Source organism: Neophocaena asiaeorientalis, unplaced genomic scaffold (genome assembly GCF_003031525.2).
Source record: "Neophocaena asiaeorientalis asiaeorientalis breed wild unplaced genomic scaffold, Neophocaena_asiaeorientalis_V1.1 scaffold418, whole genome shotgun sequence".
Classification (NCBI taxonomy): Eukaryota; Metazoa; Chordata; class Mammalia; order Artiodactyla; family Phocoenidae; genus Neophocaena; species Neophocaena asiaeorientalis.
Genome location: NW_020175731.1, coordinates 3,052,757 through 3,067,103, shown reverse-complemented (window position 1 = coordinate 3,067,103; position 14,347 = coordinate 3,052,757). Strand labels below are relative to the sequence as shown.

General features: G+C 36.0%; 1 protein-coding gene across 1 annotated transcript in view; it reads right to left on the bottom strand.

The window, feature by feature from the left end:
• SLC41A2 (solute carrier family 41 member 2) overlaps window positions 1-8,694 on the bottom strand; it is a 98,184-nt gene extending 89,490 nt beyond the window's left edge. The window contains exon 1 of the mRNA XM_024732216.1: window positions 7,970-8,694. Coding sequence (XP_024587984.1) covers window positions 7,970-8,524 — 555 coding nt within the window. The 5' untranslated portion in view covers window positions 8,525-8,694. The remainder of the gene's footprint in view (window positions 1-7,969) is intronic.
• Window positions 8,695-14,347: the final 5,653 nt, after the last annotated feature.

The window sequence follows — 14,347 nt, the reverse complement described above, 5'->3', positions numbered from 1 at the left end:
TTTTTCCCCTTTTCCTCTTTTTGTGTGTGTATGGTCAGCCTCTTCAATAAGTGGTGCGGGGAAAACTGGACAGGTACCTGTAAAAGTATGAAATTAGATTACTCCCTAACACCATAGACAAAAGTAAACTCAAAATGGATTAAAGACCTAAATGTAAGGCCAGACACTATAAAACTCTTAGAGGAAAACATAGGCAGGACACTCTATGACATAAATCTCAGCAAGATCCATTTTGACCCACTTCCTAGAGAAATGGAAATAAAAACAATAATAAACAAATGGGACTTAATGAAACTTAAAAGCTTTTGCACAGCAAAGGAAACCATAAACAAGACCAAAAGACAACCCTCAGAATGGGAGAAATTATTTGCAAATGAAGCAACTGACAAAGGATTAATCTCCAAAATTTATAAGCAGCTCATGCAGTTTAATAACAAAAAACAAAAAACCCAGTCCAAAAACAGGCAGAAGACCTAAATAGACATTTCTCCAAAGAAGATATATGGACTGCCAACAAACACACGAAAGAATGCTGAACATCACTAATCATTAGAGAAATGCAAATCAAAACTACAATGAGATATCATCTCACACCAGTCAGAATGGCCATCATCAAAAAGTCTTCATTCTACCAGGCCACCATCACCCTGATACCAAAACAAGACAAAGATGTCACAAAGAAAGAAAATTACAGGCCAATATCACTGAGAAACATAGATGCAAAAATCCTCAACAAAATACTAGCAAACAGAATCCAACTGCACATTAAAAGGATCAGACACCATGATCAACTGGAGTTTATTCCAGGAATGCAAGGATTCTTCAATATATGCAAATCAATCAATGTGATACGCCATATTAACAAATTGAAGGAGAAAAACCATATGATCATGTCCATAGATGCAGAGAAAGCTTTCAACAAAATTCAACACCCATTTATGATAAAAACCCTGCAGAAAGTAAGCATAGAGGGAAATTTCCTCAACATAATAAAGGCCATATATGAGAAACCCACAGCCAACATCGTCCTCAATGGTGAAAACTGAAATCATTTCCACTAAGATCAGGAACAGGGCAAGGGTGCCCACTCTCACCACTCTTATTCAACATAGTTTTGGAAGTTTTAGCCACAGCAATCAGAGTAGAAAAAGAAATAAAAGGATCAAATCGGAGAAGAAGTAGAGAAAACCATAATTCAAAAAGAGTCATGTACCAAAATGTTCATTGCAGCTCTATTTACAGTAGCCCGGAGATGGAAACAACCTAAGTGTCCATCATCGGATGAATAGATAAAGAAGATGTGGCACATACATACCATGGAATATTACTCAGCCATAAAAAGAAACAAAATTGAGTTATTTGTAGTGGAGTGGATGGACCTAGAGTCTGTCATACAGAGTGAAGTAAGTCAGAAAGAGAAAAACAAATACCGTATGCTAACACATATATATCGACTCTAAGGCGGAAAAAAATGTCATGAAGAACCTACGGGCAAGACAGGAATAAAGACGCAGACCTACTAGAGAATGGACTTGAGGATATGGGGAGGGGGAAGGGTAAGCTGTGACAAAGTGAAAAAATCTTGTGGAGGTTTTTAAAGTTCTGTTAAACATGTATATCAGTTTTGGGAGGACTGACATCTTTATTATGTTGAGTCTTCTAAGCCATGAATATGGCAAGTCTCTCCATTTATTTAGATCTTCCTTGATTACCTTCATCAGTGTTTTGTAGCTTTCAGTGTACAAATCCTGTATGTGTTTTCTAAGATTTACATCTAGGTGTTTGTTTTTTGAGTAAATGTTATTGTATTTTTAATCTCAATGTCCACATACTCATTGCTAGAAATAAAATTTATTTTTTGTATGTATTGTGTATCCTGGGCCTTACTGAACTCATTTATCAGTTCTTGGAGTTGTTTTCTGTTTTTGTTTTTGTTTTGGTAGATTCCTCGGGATTTTCTTAGTAGACAATCATGTCATCTGCAAATAGGAACAGTTTTATCTCATCCTTTCCAATCTGTATGTCTTTTATTTCCTTTTCTTGACTTACTGCACTATGTTGAATCAAGGTAATGAGTGGTGATGGAAATGTTCTGTATCTTGACTATATCAATATCAATATCCTGGTTGTGAGATTGTCCTAGAGTTTTGCGAGGTATTAGCATTGGGGGAAACTGGATAAAGGATACATGGGATCTCTCTATTATTTTTAATAACCGCAAGTGAATCTATAATTATTTCAAAAAGTTTAATGAAAAACATAATGTATGTATCTGGTAAAGCATATTTAAGCTGTATGAAACAATACATAATGGAGAAAGAAGTCTCCTTTTTTTTTTAACATCTTTATTGGAGTATAATTGCTTTACAATGGTGTGTTAGTTTCTGCTTTATAACAAAGTGAATCAGTTATACATATACATATGTTCCCATATCTCTTCCCTCTTGCATCTCCCTCTCTCCCACCCTCCCTATCCCACCCCTCTAGGTGGTCACAAAGCACTGAGCTGATCTCCGTGTGCTATGTGGCTGCTTCCCACTAGCTATCTATTTTATGTTTGGTAGTGTATATATGTGCATGCCACTCTCTCACTTTGTCTTGCTACAAATTGTCAGATTTATTGATCTTTTCAAAGAACCAGATGTTCGTTTCACTGTCTTTTTTCTACTGTTTTCCTGCCTTCAATTTCATTGATTTTTGCTTTTATATTTATTATTTCCTTTCTTCTGCTTGCTTTTGGTATATTTTCCTTGCTTTGTACCTGATCTTAGGGGAAAATCGCATTCGGTATTTCATCATTAAATTAAGTATAATGTTGAGGAAGTTCCACTCTATTCCTATTTATTTGAGTTTTTTTTTTTATCATGAATGGGTGTTGAATTTTGTCAAATGCTTTTTCTGTATCATTTGACGTGGTCATGTGATTTTCTTCTTTAGCCTATTAATATGGTGAATTATATTGATTTTCAAATAGTGAACAAGATTTGCATCCCTGGAATAAACCTCATTTTTCATGGTGTATAATTCATTTTATATGTTGCTAAATTCTATTTGCCAATGTTTGTTAAGGATTTTTTTGGTCTATATTCAGGAAAAGTATTGGTCTGTAGGTTTTTTGGGTCTTTGGTTTGGTATCTGGGTAATACCAGCTTCTTAAAATGAATTGGTAAGTGTTCCCTCCTCTTCTATTTTCCAGAAAAGCTTGTGTAGAATTAGTGTTGACTCTGCTTTAAACATTTGGTAGAATTTTCAGGTAAAACTATCTGTGTCTGAAGATTTCTTTTTTGGGAGTTTTTAAAATTATGAACTCAACTTCCTTAATAAGTATAGAGCTATTCAAGTTATCTACTTCATTTCGGGTGGTTGTGGTAATTGTGTTTTTTGAGGAAGTGGCCCACTTTAAGTTGTAAAATTTACGTGTGCAGAGTTGTTTGTAGTACTTCTTTACTATCCTTTTGATGTCTACAGGATCTGTAGTGATATCCCCTATTTCGTTCTGATCTTGGTAATTTATGTCTTCTTTTTTTTCATTGTCAGTCTTGCTACAAATTGTCAGATTTATCGATCTTTTCAAAGAACCAGATGTTCGTTTCACTGACTTTTTTCTACTGTTTTCCTGCCTTCAATTTCATTGATTTTTGCTTTTATATTTATTATTTCCTTTCTTCTGCTTGCTTTTGGTATATTTTGCTCATTTTTTCTAAGCTTTACTGAGGTATAATTGACAAATAGAATTGTAATATATTTTAAGGGTACAGTATGATGACTTGATATACATTATGAAAGGAATTCCACCAACAAGTTAATTAACATATCTATCACCTCACAGAGTTACTTTTTTTTGGTGAGAATACTTAAGATCTACTCTCTTAGCAAATATCGAGTATACAATACAGTATTATCAACTACAGTCACCATGCTGTACATTAGATTCTCGGAGCATACTTACCTTGTAACTGAAAGTTTGTACCCTTTCACCAACTTCTCCCCATTTCCCTCACCTCCTCAGGCCCTGGCAACCACCATTCTACTCTCTGTTTTTATGAGTTTGACTTTTTTTTTTTTTAAGATTCCACATGTAAGTGATACAATGCAATATTTGTCTTTCTCTATCTGGCTTATTTCACTTAGCAGAATGCCCTCCAGGCTCCCCGCTGGGCCTTTGCTGATGTGGATGTGGGTGAGACCATGGTTTTTTCTGTAGTGCTTGGCTAGAGTAGAACAGTTATTGTCTAAAACTGTTTTGTCTTGCTAGGGTGTCCCTTTCCTAGTCACAAAGAGCAGGCTTTTGTTGGTTTTGTTTTGTTTTGTCTGCCCTTGTTGGCATTTCTTGGTTGCCGGCTTCTTTAGCTCTGAGTCTGGGATATATGAAGCAAAATAAATAGAACGAACCCAACTGAAAATGTAAAAGACCTGTGTTCAGAAACTGTAAAACATCAATGAGGGGAATTAAAGATGTCCTAAATAAATGGAGGCTATTATTCCACATACCTGTGTTGGAAGACTAAACAGTGTAGAGTCAATTCTCCCCCTTAGTATATCTGAATCACAATCGCTACTACTTTTTTTGAAAACTGACAAGGTTTTATATTAAAACATACATAGGGATGCAAAGGGAAAAGAATAACCAAAGCACTCTTCAGGAAGAATAAAAAGGGAACATTCTCTAAGATATCAAGATTTATAAACTAGAGTAATGATGATGGTGTGGCATTCACTATAAGAGACATAAATACACCAAAGGAACAGAATTGAGAGCCCAGAAGTTGACTACACATAAATGGGAAAATATTTATATTTATAACAAATATTTTGGTTATATAACAGTGCAGAAATAATTGGAAATCCATGTGGAAAGGAAAAAATATAACCTCTACCTCACACTCTGTACAAAAACCAACTCTCGGTAGGGAATGATCTAAATGTAAAAGGCAAAACAAAGCTTCAAGGAGCTATTATAAGAGAATATCTTAATTCACAGGGTATGGAAAGATTTCTTAAACAGGAGACGAAAAGCACAGACCATAGAAAAGTAGGGAAAAGGGGACTGTATAAAAATTAAGAACTTCTGGTCATCCAAACACACAATTGAGAGAGTAAAAAAGCAAGCCACAGAGGGGAAAGAATTCTGTAATACATATAACTAAAAGGCTTACATCCAGAATATGCAAATAACTCCTATAAATCAATAAGACAAAGATAAACAATCAAATAGAAAATGGGCAAAGAAACTTCACCAATGATATCCAAATGGTCAGTAAACATCATTAGTCATCAGGAAAATCCCAATTAAAACCTCAATGAGATGCCACCCCACATATGCCAGAATTTCTGAAATTAAAAAGACTTTTGATACCTTGTATATATAATAATATAGAGCACCGGACCTCTCATATACTGCTATATTAGTCTGTAAATTGGTACAACCACTTTGGAAAACCATTTGACAAATGCTACATTTAAATATCTGCATATTCTAAGACCTAGAGATTCCATTTCTACATATATACCCAAGAGAAATGCATGCACACGTACAGCAAGAGCCTGGAAACACCATTAGGCCCAATGTCCATCAACAGTAGAATGGATTAAAAAAATAGTAGAATGGATAAATTGTGATGTATTTATACACTGGATTACAACACAGCAATAAAAATAAATGAACAACAGTTTCCTAAAACTCACGTAATGTTGACCAAAAAAACGCAAACATAAAAGATAAAAAAAAAAAAAAAAAAAAAAAAAAAAAAGAATATATACTCTATACTTCCACTGGATAAATTCTGAAAAGAATTAAGTAAAACCAAGCAGTGGTGCTTAATAATACATGCTTATAAAGACAAAAAAGTTCTTATAAAAATCAGATTATTGATTATCTTTGGTGATGGAGGAAAAAAAGGAAGCTATTGGAAGGGAGCACTAATGAAGTATAGGTAAGAGTCTATTTCTTGACCCAGGTGATGGTTATATGGTTGTTTGTGTTAAGAAAATTCACTGAGCTGTATGTTTTTGTTTTCACTGAGCTGTTTGTTTTCACCCTGTATGTTTTCAATTTCACAATTTAAAAGTTTTTAAAACCTCATTCAAATGAAATCTTTCAAAACATTTACATTATGTCTTTATGATTTTTAACACTGAAGTTTAACACTATAAAGTCCTTAGGGCTAGCAGTATTAAAGTTCATAAAATCATAAAAGGAACTTTTCCCAATTACATACGTGCTCTTCTCTCAAATAGCATCAAGAAATAAGTGAACATGCACCAGAGGAAGGTACATAATGAACTACGTAAATATTCTGCTTAACAATCTATACTCTAACATATTTTTCCTATAGATGTTATCATCCTATAGCTAAGTGATGAGTGTTTCTTCAGAATAACTGGTATATGAAGAAAAAAAAAGTCAACCCAAAACAGCATATTCATTTTAGCAGCTATGATACTATGGTAATAATTTGAAACAATTATATTTCAAGTGGACAGATAGGTTTGGTCTCCCTAGAGTATTACAGTCTATTCAAAAATTCAATATACTTAACACAGTATATCTTTTCATATCTTTTCTCCATCTGATGGTGGAAAAATTATGTTTCTATTTATGTACATTTTCCATTTAGATAAAAATGTTATCTGTTTAAAAGTGTCTTAGAGTCACAGATAACCTGAGGTTTCTTTTAGGGAGCAAACAATGAAAGACAAAGGCCCATGAGGATAATGTTTCTAACCCTTTCCCAGAGCCAAGCTTTCTCTGACTGATGAATGAAAACTGATAGTAACAGAATGCCACCTTTTAACAATTTACTGCTTTAGAAAGGCAATTATATAATAGGTAATTTTGTAATTTTATATAATACTACATTAAGAACTCCTACAAGTCAATAAGTAATGTACCCATTTTTTAAATGGATAAAAGATACAAAAAAGTATATAAGAAATAGTCACACAAAAGGTAACAATGGCCAATAAACACATGAAAAGATGCTAAGACATTACTAATAATTAAAGAATGTTAATTAAAATATGATAACATTTTCCTATCAATTGGCAAAAATGAAAAAGATCAAGAATATCCAATGTTGATAAGGGTACAGATAGATAAAAGTACTTACATACTGATGGCAGGACTACAAATTGGTACAAACTTTTTGAAAGTCAATTTGACAATACCTATAAAAATTTTAAACACATACAGCTGCCCTAATACCCAGCAATCCCATTTTTAAAATCTATCCTATGAAAAAATTAGTATGAGTGTGTAAAGATAAATTTATAAGGATATTTGTTATAGCACCAGCATGGGAGAATGAATAAGTAAATTTTGGTGTATATATACAATGGAAATATCAAGCACTCTTTTTAAAATGCTGAATATCTTTGTTATACTAGTTTGGAAAGATGTCCACGATACATTAATAAGCAATGCAAATAAGCTGCAGAAAAATAGATACAGCTTTTTATTTTTGAAAAAAGACTGCACATATGCATGTATATAAGCATAGAAAAAAGTCTGCAAGTATATACAGCAAACTCTTAACAATGGTAACCTCTGGAGGGGAAGAGAGTTTTGGTTTGGAGATGAGGAATAGGAAAGACTTATCTTTTATTTAATCCTCTGCGTTGTCCGAATTCATTTTAATGAGCATATATTAATTTTCATTTTTAAAATAAGGATGTATCTAAATATAACATTTATTGAGTTATTCATTTAGCTGATTTACCCAATTGGGGATTACTTTACTATTTAATATTTTATGAAAAGTTACTTTATGGTCAGAATGAGACAATTCTCTTAGAACTTCTAAAGGAAAACAAACAAAAAAACAGGAATAGCAGATTCTTCACCAAAGTCAGCATCAGTTCATTTAACTAAGGGATAAATTAAATCTAAATATAATGTTTGAGATTAGTAACCAACACAAAGCACTTTAAACAACAAAGACAGTGAAGTTAAACAAAGATGAAAACCCACCTGGACTATATCCAAAACCATGCCCGCTGAGACTGTTCCAAAGCCAGCTAACAAAAATGGCACGAGTATCTGCAGTGCCATGACACCACTGGACTCCTTTGGTAATTTCTGGTTTGCTTCCACAATGACATCTTCATCACCATCTCTAGATACATCTTCATCTTGTAACATGGCCGTAGTTTCTGAAGCCTCCCTTCCATCACAATAATCGTAGTTGGCGTAGTCATCATACTTTTGGCTACAGCTTGATGGCGTGTGCCCACTGTTGCCATGAAAAGATGGCTCTGAGAAACTGTGATATTCCATGTGTTGTTCAGATCTACTACTAAAAGTTTGTGCTGCAGTTGATAACCCATCTTGCCAAATGCTGTTTCCTTTTTTGTGCCTGTCTTCCTGGTTTTTCTGGTAAATTACCGGAACCATACTCAACAGTAAGTTTAAAAACTTATCAGATTGAATTGTATTTAAACTTAAAGTCCAGTCTACAAAACCTCCTCCACTACTTGGACCACCACTTGTTCTGTTAGTAATAGATCTTCCTTTACTATTAGTCATATTGTCATCGCAAAAGACCCTGTACGCCTTAGATCTCAAGCTTCATGAACCATAGCAGATGAATCAGAACCACATGAATGCTGGTTTAAATTAAGATGTTGACTTCATTGTGTAGAAAACAACGTTTCCACTAACAGAAGATGTTTAGAAGTTCCACAGAGGGATTGGATCTGGAAAAATAAAATAAAATAATTTTTAAAAGTCAGATTAACTATCTTGATACTTCATAATTAAAGGTATAAAATAACACATGTTCTTAAACCAACCCTAATGTACTGACATTATACCCTTTGGGCTTAACTGCTTTGTACACAGAAATGTAGTATACAGCTTTTTTGTGTGCTCTATCTTGGTTAAAAATGCTTATCTTTGCATACTTTATGTAATTAATACCCATGTAAAGTCTTCAAATGTCTCTGAAATTCTACAATAGACAAAGTTATTAAATAAAGTAATGGCTTCCATTACTTATATTGAGGTCTCAGAATCAAATTGCTACAACCCTTTACATATGCAGGCACAACAAAGTATATGACATTATATTTTAAACATATTAAATAATAATCTGTGTTACTTTATTTACAACTTAATATACATTTTGTTATTAAAATATGAAGAAACGATGATAATGTTTGCCATGAAATTATTTGAGAAATATCCTAAATAGTGTACATGGCATTTACTTCACATGTAAAATTAGGCTGATGTCATATTTGTAGTTTCTGACATACAAAAAATTCATTATAGTTGATTTAGGAATATAATCCCTCTGTTACCTAAGAAATAACCAAAATGAAAAGGGATTACAAATATTCACTTAATCCTATTTTGCAAGCCAACCAAAAGAAAGCTTGCAATGCACTTATCACTTAATGCCCTTCTCAAAGTCAGCTCTGACCCTTAATCCCAGAGTATGCTCCTGATTGGCTGGTTATGGACAAGATTCTCTCTAAAGATCCTGAACTAAAGACACAGACACATTGTGTAAGCTGGTTTGAGAGTGACAGGCACTGAAGTTGTGAGGTCATACATCACCTGCCCAGATAGAGAGTCTGACTCTTGGGACAGCTGCCACCACAAGTACGTACGTTTTCAAAGTTATTAGGGTGGGTCTAAGGCCTCAGGTGTTTCTCAGGAATGTCCAGCCCCGTCTTACACTTATAGGAGCATCCAAGATCAACAAATTGGCTCTGATTTGATAAGGGATAGATGGCCCACTGCCTAACTGGACTGCCCATCCACCAAGCTAGGCTAAAAAATGTTGCTACAATACTGCTGCTTTTAATGAAAACCATTCTATTCTTCAATATTTGTTTTCAATTTCTTAGAATATCTCCTTGGATAGGAAGATCAATAACAAGGAATGGCAAAGGGAAAAAGAAAAGGAGCTATGTTGGGGACAAGTGGATGCTAGGATCTGGTTCATCTATTTCATCATTCACTCACTTTCCTTTCTTCCCTCTTGTGATTATGGAGGGGTCTGGGAATTCCTGCTGGGGAATAGTCTTAAAATATAGATTCTAGGACTCTGGACCTACTGACTCAGAATATGTCTGAGGCATATAAACTTTTTTTTTTTTTTTAAGCTCCCCAAGTGATTACAGTACAGACATCCTGTGGACCTGCAGAGAATCCAATGAGATTAGGTACTAGTTGCCATCTTTGCCACTTGCAGGCTGATCAGTATGCAGACAAAGGCAGTGTTTAAAGAAAATCAAAGGAATGGAAGCAATGTCCAGAGTGAAGCAAAGAAGAACCCAAGCAGTCCACAAAGAGGAAGAAAGCCAGAACAGCTGCCTGAGAACTTTCCATGTAAGAAGGGCTCAGCTGTATGTCTGGAACTTATGAGACTCCCAGCAGCCTTACATGAGTCAGATTGAGTGGGTTTCTGTTCCTTCAACCAATTCACCACTTTTTAAGTAGTGAGTATTTCACTGCCCCAAAAAGATCTCTAATCAAACAAAAAAACAGAACAAACCTCAAAGAGATAAAGCTTTAAGACAAGTCTGAAGGGCCAGTGATGGATATAGGCAATTTCTTCTTCCCCTTGAAGCAGAATTATAAGGGTAATCAAAATGGAAACGCAGAGAAATGTAGATAAACAACAAAGAAAGATGACAGTATCACCATTCAGTCACCATTCAGCTCAAAAAGCATGCTCAGGAAAATTGACCAGCTAACACTAAATAGGAAAATGGAGTGAGGAGAAGGTTAAAAAAAGAGGAATTTCCCAAAACAAGTCATCACTCTTAGAGTATTTGCAGGACATGGTTAAGCACATAGTCTGCCCTGAGTTGGCCAGCAGGATCCAGATGCAAAGACACATCCAGCTCTTACTTTTGCCCCTAGTATTCTTTCTTTAGAAGGTTAGATGGAGAGATGGATATTCTGTACACAGGGCCACTGTGTACAGAGACCAGATAGAGCCTTTGGGTAAATTTAAAACAGTACCTCCTGGAAACAGGAAGCCACAGGAATGGAGTCTCTGGCCGGATTTCAGCCCCCCTCCATCCCCTCAGCCAAGCACCTTCAGGCACTGCAGGATCTGCACAACCTTAAGCAACAAGACCGGGCAGTTGGGTGAAATGGTAAACTACGCTTAAAGCGCATAAAACAAACAAACAAAAAAACCACATTTTTATTGTTGTTTTCCTCAGCATCTTTCCCCAGTTTTTCAGCTTATGGTACTTCCATCTCCCACGTAAAACCACACTTGCCCTGTTCCATGAGGTTCTGGTAGGCCTAGCATCACAGTCCCCTCCCCTCCAGAGCACATGATGACAAGTGCCTGGAGCAGGCCTGAGTCCTACCCCGGAATTTCACGTATTTGTTGGCTTATTATTTCCTGAATGGCTACTAGATCCTGGGGCTGCCCCATTAACAAAAGAGGCACTATTCTTGCTTCAAGGATTCTTCCTTGTAGTGGGGAGGAACAACAATCAAGTGAGCAAATAAATGAGATAATCTGTGGTAAAGGCAGTAAAGGAAACAGTTGATAGAGCAAAGAGTGAATGACTTGCAGGGCTACTTCAGAGGGGAAGGCCTCTGGAAGGGTGTTTTCTCACTTCCTTTTGGAATGAAATAATTCTGAAGCTGTCACTCTGTCTTCCTCCTCAAAAAGCTCCCTCTACCACCACTACCACCACCACCACCACTAACACTTGGAGGAAAGCTCATGTGTGTTAGAAAAGGATCCACAGAAACAGAGAATCAGAGCTAGGAGATGATGAGAGGGTTCTGACATCACGATGAGAATGTCTATCTCATTTATTTAAAGCCCGTTCCATCTCTGTTCTTCCTAATTATATGGGCCAAGAAATCTCCACTGCTTAAGCTAGTCTGAGTGGTGTTTCTGTCCTAACATCTGTTTTTTAAATAATGCAATTTGGAAGTACTAGGAATTACCTTGTTACCAGTGCATGCCACGGACCACATACCACCGTCTTGCACTGAGGAAAATGTGTTTATTTTTATTTATCCTTCATTTTATCCAGTTAATGAGTGATCAGTTATTCTAACGCTTGCATATTGACAAGGTCTATTATCTCCCTTAAAGACTCCTTAAATTTTCTTCCTTTAAAGAAATCACTTAGAAACTCATTGAATAATGGTTACAATCAACATACTTTGTGGTTGATTTAAAATAGGTAATGTACACATATGCCACTAAATAAAAAGTTGGTTGGGTTGCTCTATATTGTTATTCATCCATGAATGAGTAAAAACAACTAAAAATTTAAAAAATAAGTGAATAGAACTGGGCAAAGTTTCTCCTGGTTTTAGGTGCTTTAAGTTAAAGAATACCAGTGGAGATATTTATGGGTTACTCTTTAGCTACCTAATAGGTAATTTTAATCTAGTACCAACATAGCCGAAAATAAACAGTGTCTTTAAAAGTTTAGGTTAGGGCTTCCCTGGTGGCGCAGTGGTTGAGAGTCCGCCTGCCGATGCAGGGGACACAGGTTCGTGCCCCGGTCCGGGAGGATCCCACGTGCCGCAGCGCGTCTGGGCCCGTGAGCCATGGCCGCTGAGCCTGTGCGTCCGGAGCCTGTGCTCCACAACAGGAGAGGCCACAACGGTGAGAGGCCCGCGTACCGCAAAAAAAAAAAAAAAAGTTTAGGTTAGCTTAGGTTTAAATTCTCAATTCTCTTTGTAAGTTATAAAGCAAGCAATCTCTAGGAAAAAGGAATCCACTACTTTATTTGCTAATGGCCAATGTTTGCACAAAACAGGTTTCCAAAAAAAAAAAGCATCTGCCACAGGTAAAACAAGTACAGTGATTAACATTGTGGCTTGGGTTCTTTTTTTTCCAAATTGCTATATGAAAAAAAAGTATTATCTGTAGTGCTCATGTAAGGTCAATAAAAATATCAGGCATGATTCAAAAACCCTAGATTGAGTGGCTATATCAGATGCTATTATGTAGCAATTTTGTTCCAAAGATTCTTTAGGTGTTATGTGGATCCAACACAGGGGCAAGTCTATTCGAGTGCCTTAAACCCTTGTTACTCAAAGTATGGTCCACGGTGCAGCAGCACTGGTATCACCTGGGTGGTTATGAGAAATGCAGGATCTCAGCTCCCAAGCATAACCCAACCTACTGAATCACAACCTGTGCTTTTAATAGCATGTCCAAGTGATTTATGTACACGTGGAAGTTTGAGAAGCACTTCCCTGAACATTCAAAAAAGAATCTGATTCATACCCATTAGACTAAAAATTAGATGTTGTCAGACTTTCAAATGTGAACAAAGACATGAGAACTGGTAACACATACAACACCACTAGTGCAAGTGTAAACTGTACAACCATGTTGGAAAACAACTTGGTATTACCTACTAAAACTGAAGAGGCACATGCCCCACGTTCCAGCAATTCCACACCTAAGTACATACTCTGAAGCAACTCTTGCTTTGTACACCAGGAGACACATAAAAGAATATCCTTAGCAATATTTTCACACTAGCAAAAGAACTGGAATTAACTCAAGAAAAAAGATAAATGGCGGGACAGTCACACAATGGAATATATGAAGAAGGGGATGATAAGCAAGCAGAAATTTCAAGAGAATGGTTACATTTGGGGAAGTAGTATAAAAGCACACAGGGAACTCCAAAAGTAGTGGTTATATTTTTTAAGCTTGGTGGTATATACGTGTTTATTATTGTTTGTTAAACATTTTCATTACATCACATGAGTGCTTCAGTCACATGAGTGATATTGTGACAGATTTTCTTACTCCCATTTATTGCTCCCCTCCTATAAGATGATTGTTTTCTCCCCCTGTTGCCATGTTACCTGCAGGGACTATGGGAGGATTATACTGCCTCACATCCACTGACATCAGGTTTGGGCATCTGACTCATGATGGCAGCAACATCTACAAACAGAAATAGTTCAGCTATGGCTTCTTTTCCATCTGACATGGTAATGACATGTCCTAGGTAAGTGCTGCTTCTTCAGACTGGGTCCTGGGACAAAGATAACACACAGAGCTGCAGCAACCTACAAGCAACATGCAACACGAGAAAGAAAGCTTTGCTGATGAAAGCCACTGAGAGTGCGGAATTGTTTACCACCACAGCATGATCTAACAAAAGCTAACCAAAAAAGTAAATATTTTAAAGAAGAATCTGACCCACAGATTCCCATCTAGTTTAGTTTAAGAGAATCTCTCTGATATATGAGCACATAAGGATTCCGTCTATGGTTAAAGAGTTTGAAAACAGTGTTTTCCAAACATTCAGATCTCATTAACCGAATTTCCCCCCAAATTTTACCAATTTAAAAATGATCTTTCCTTTTTTTTTTTTTTTTTTTTTT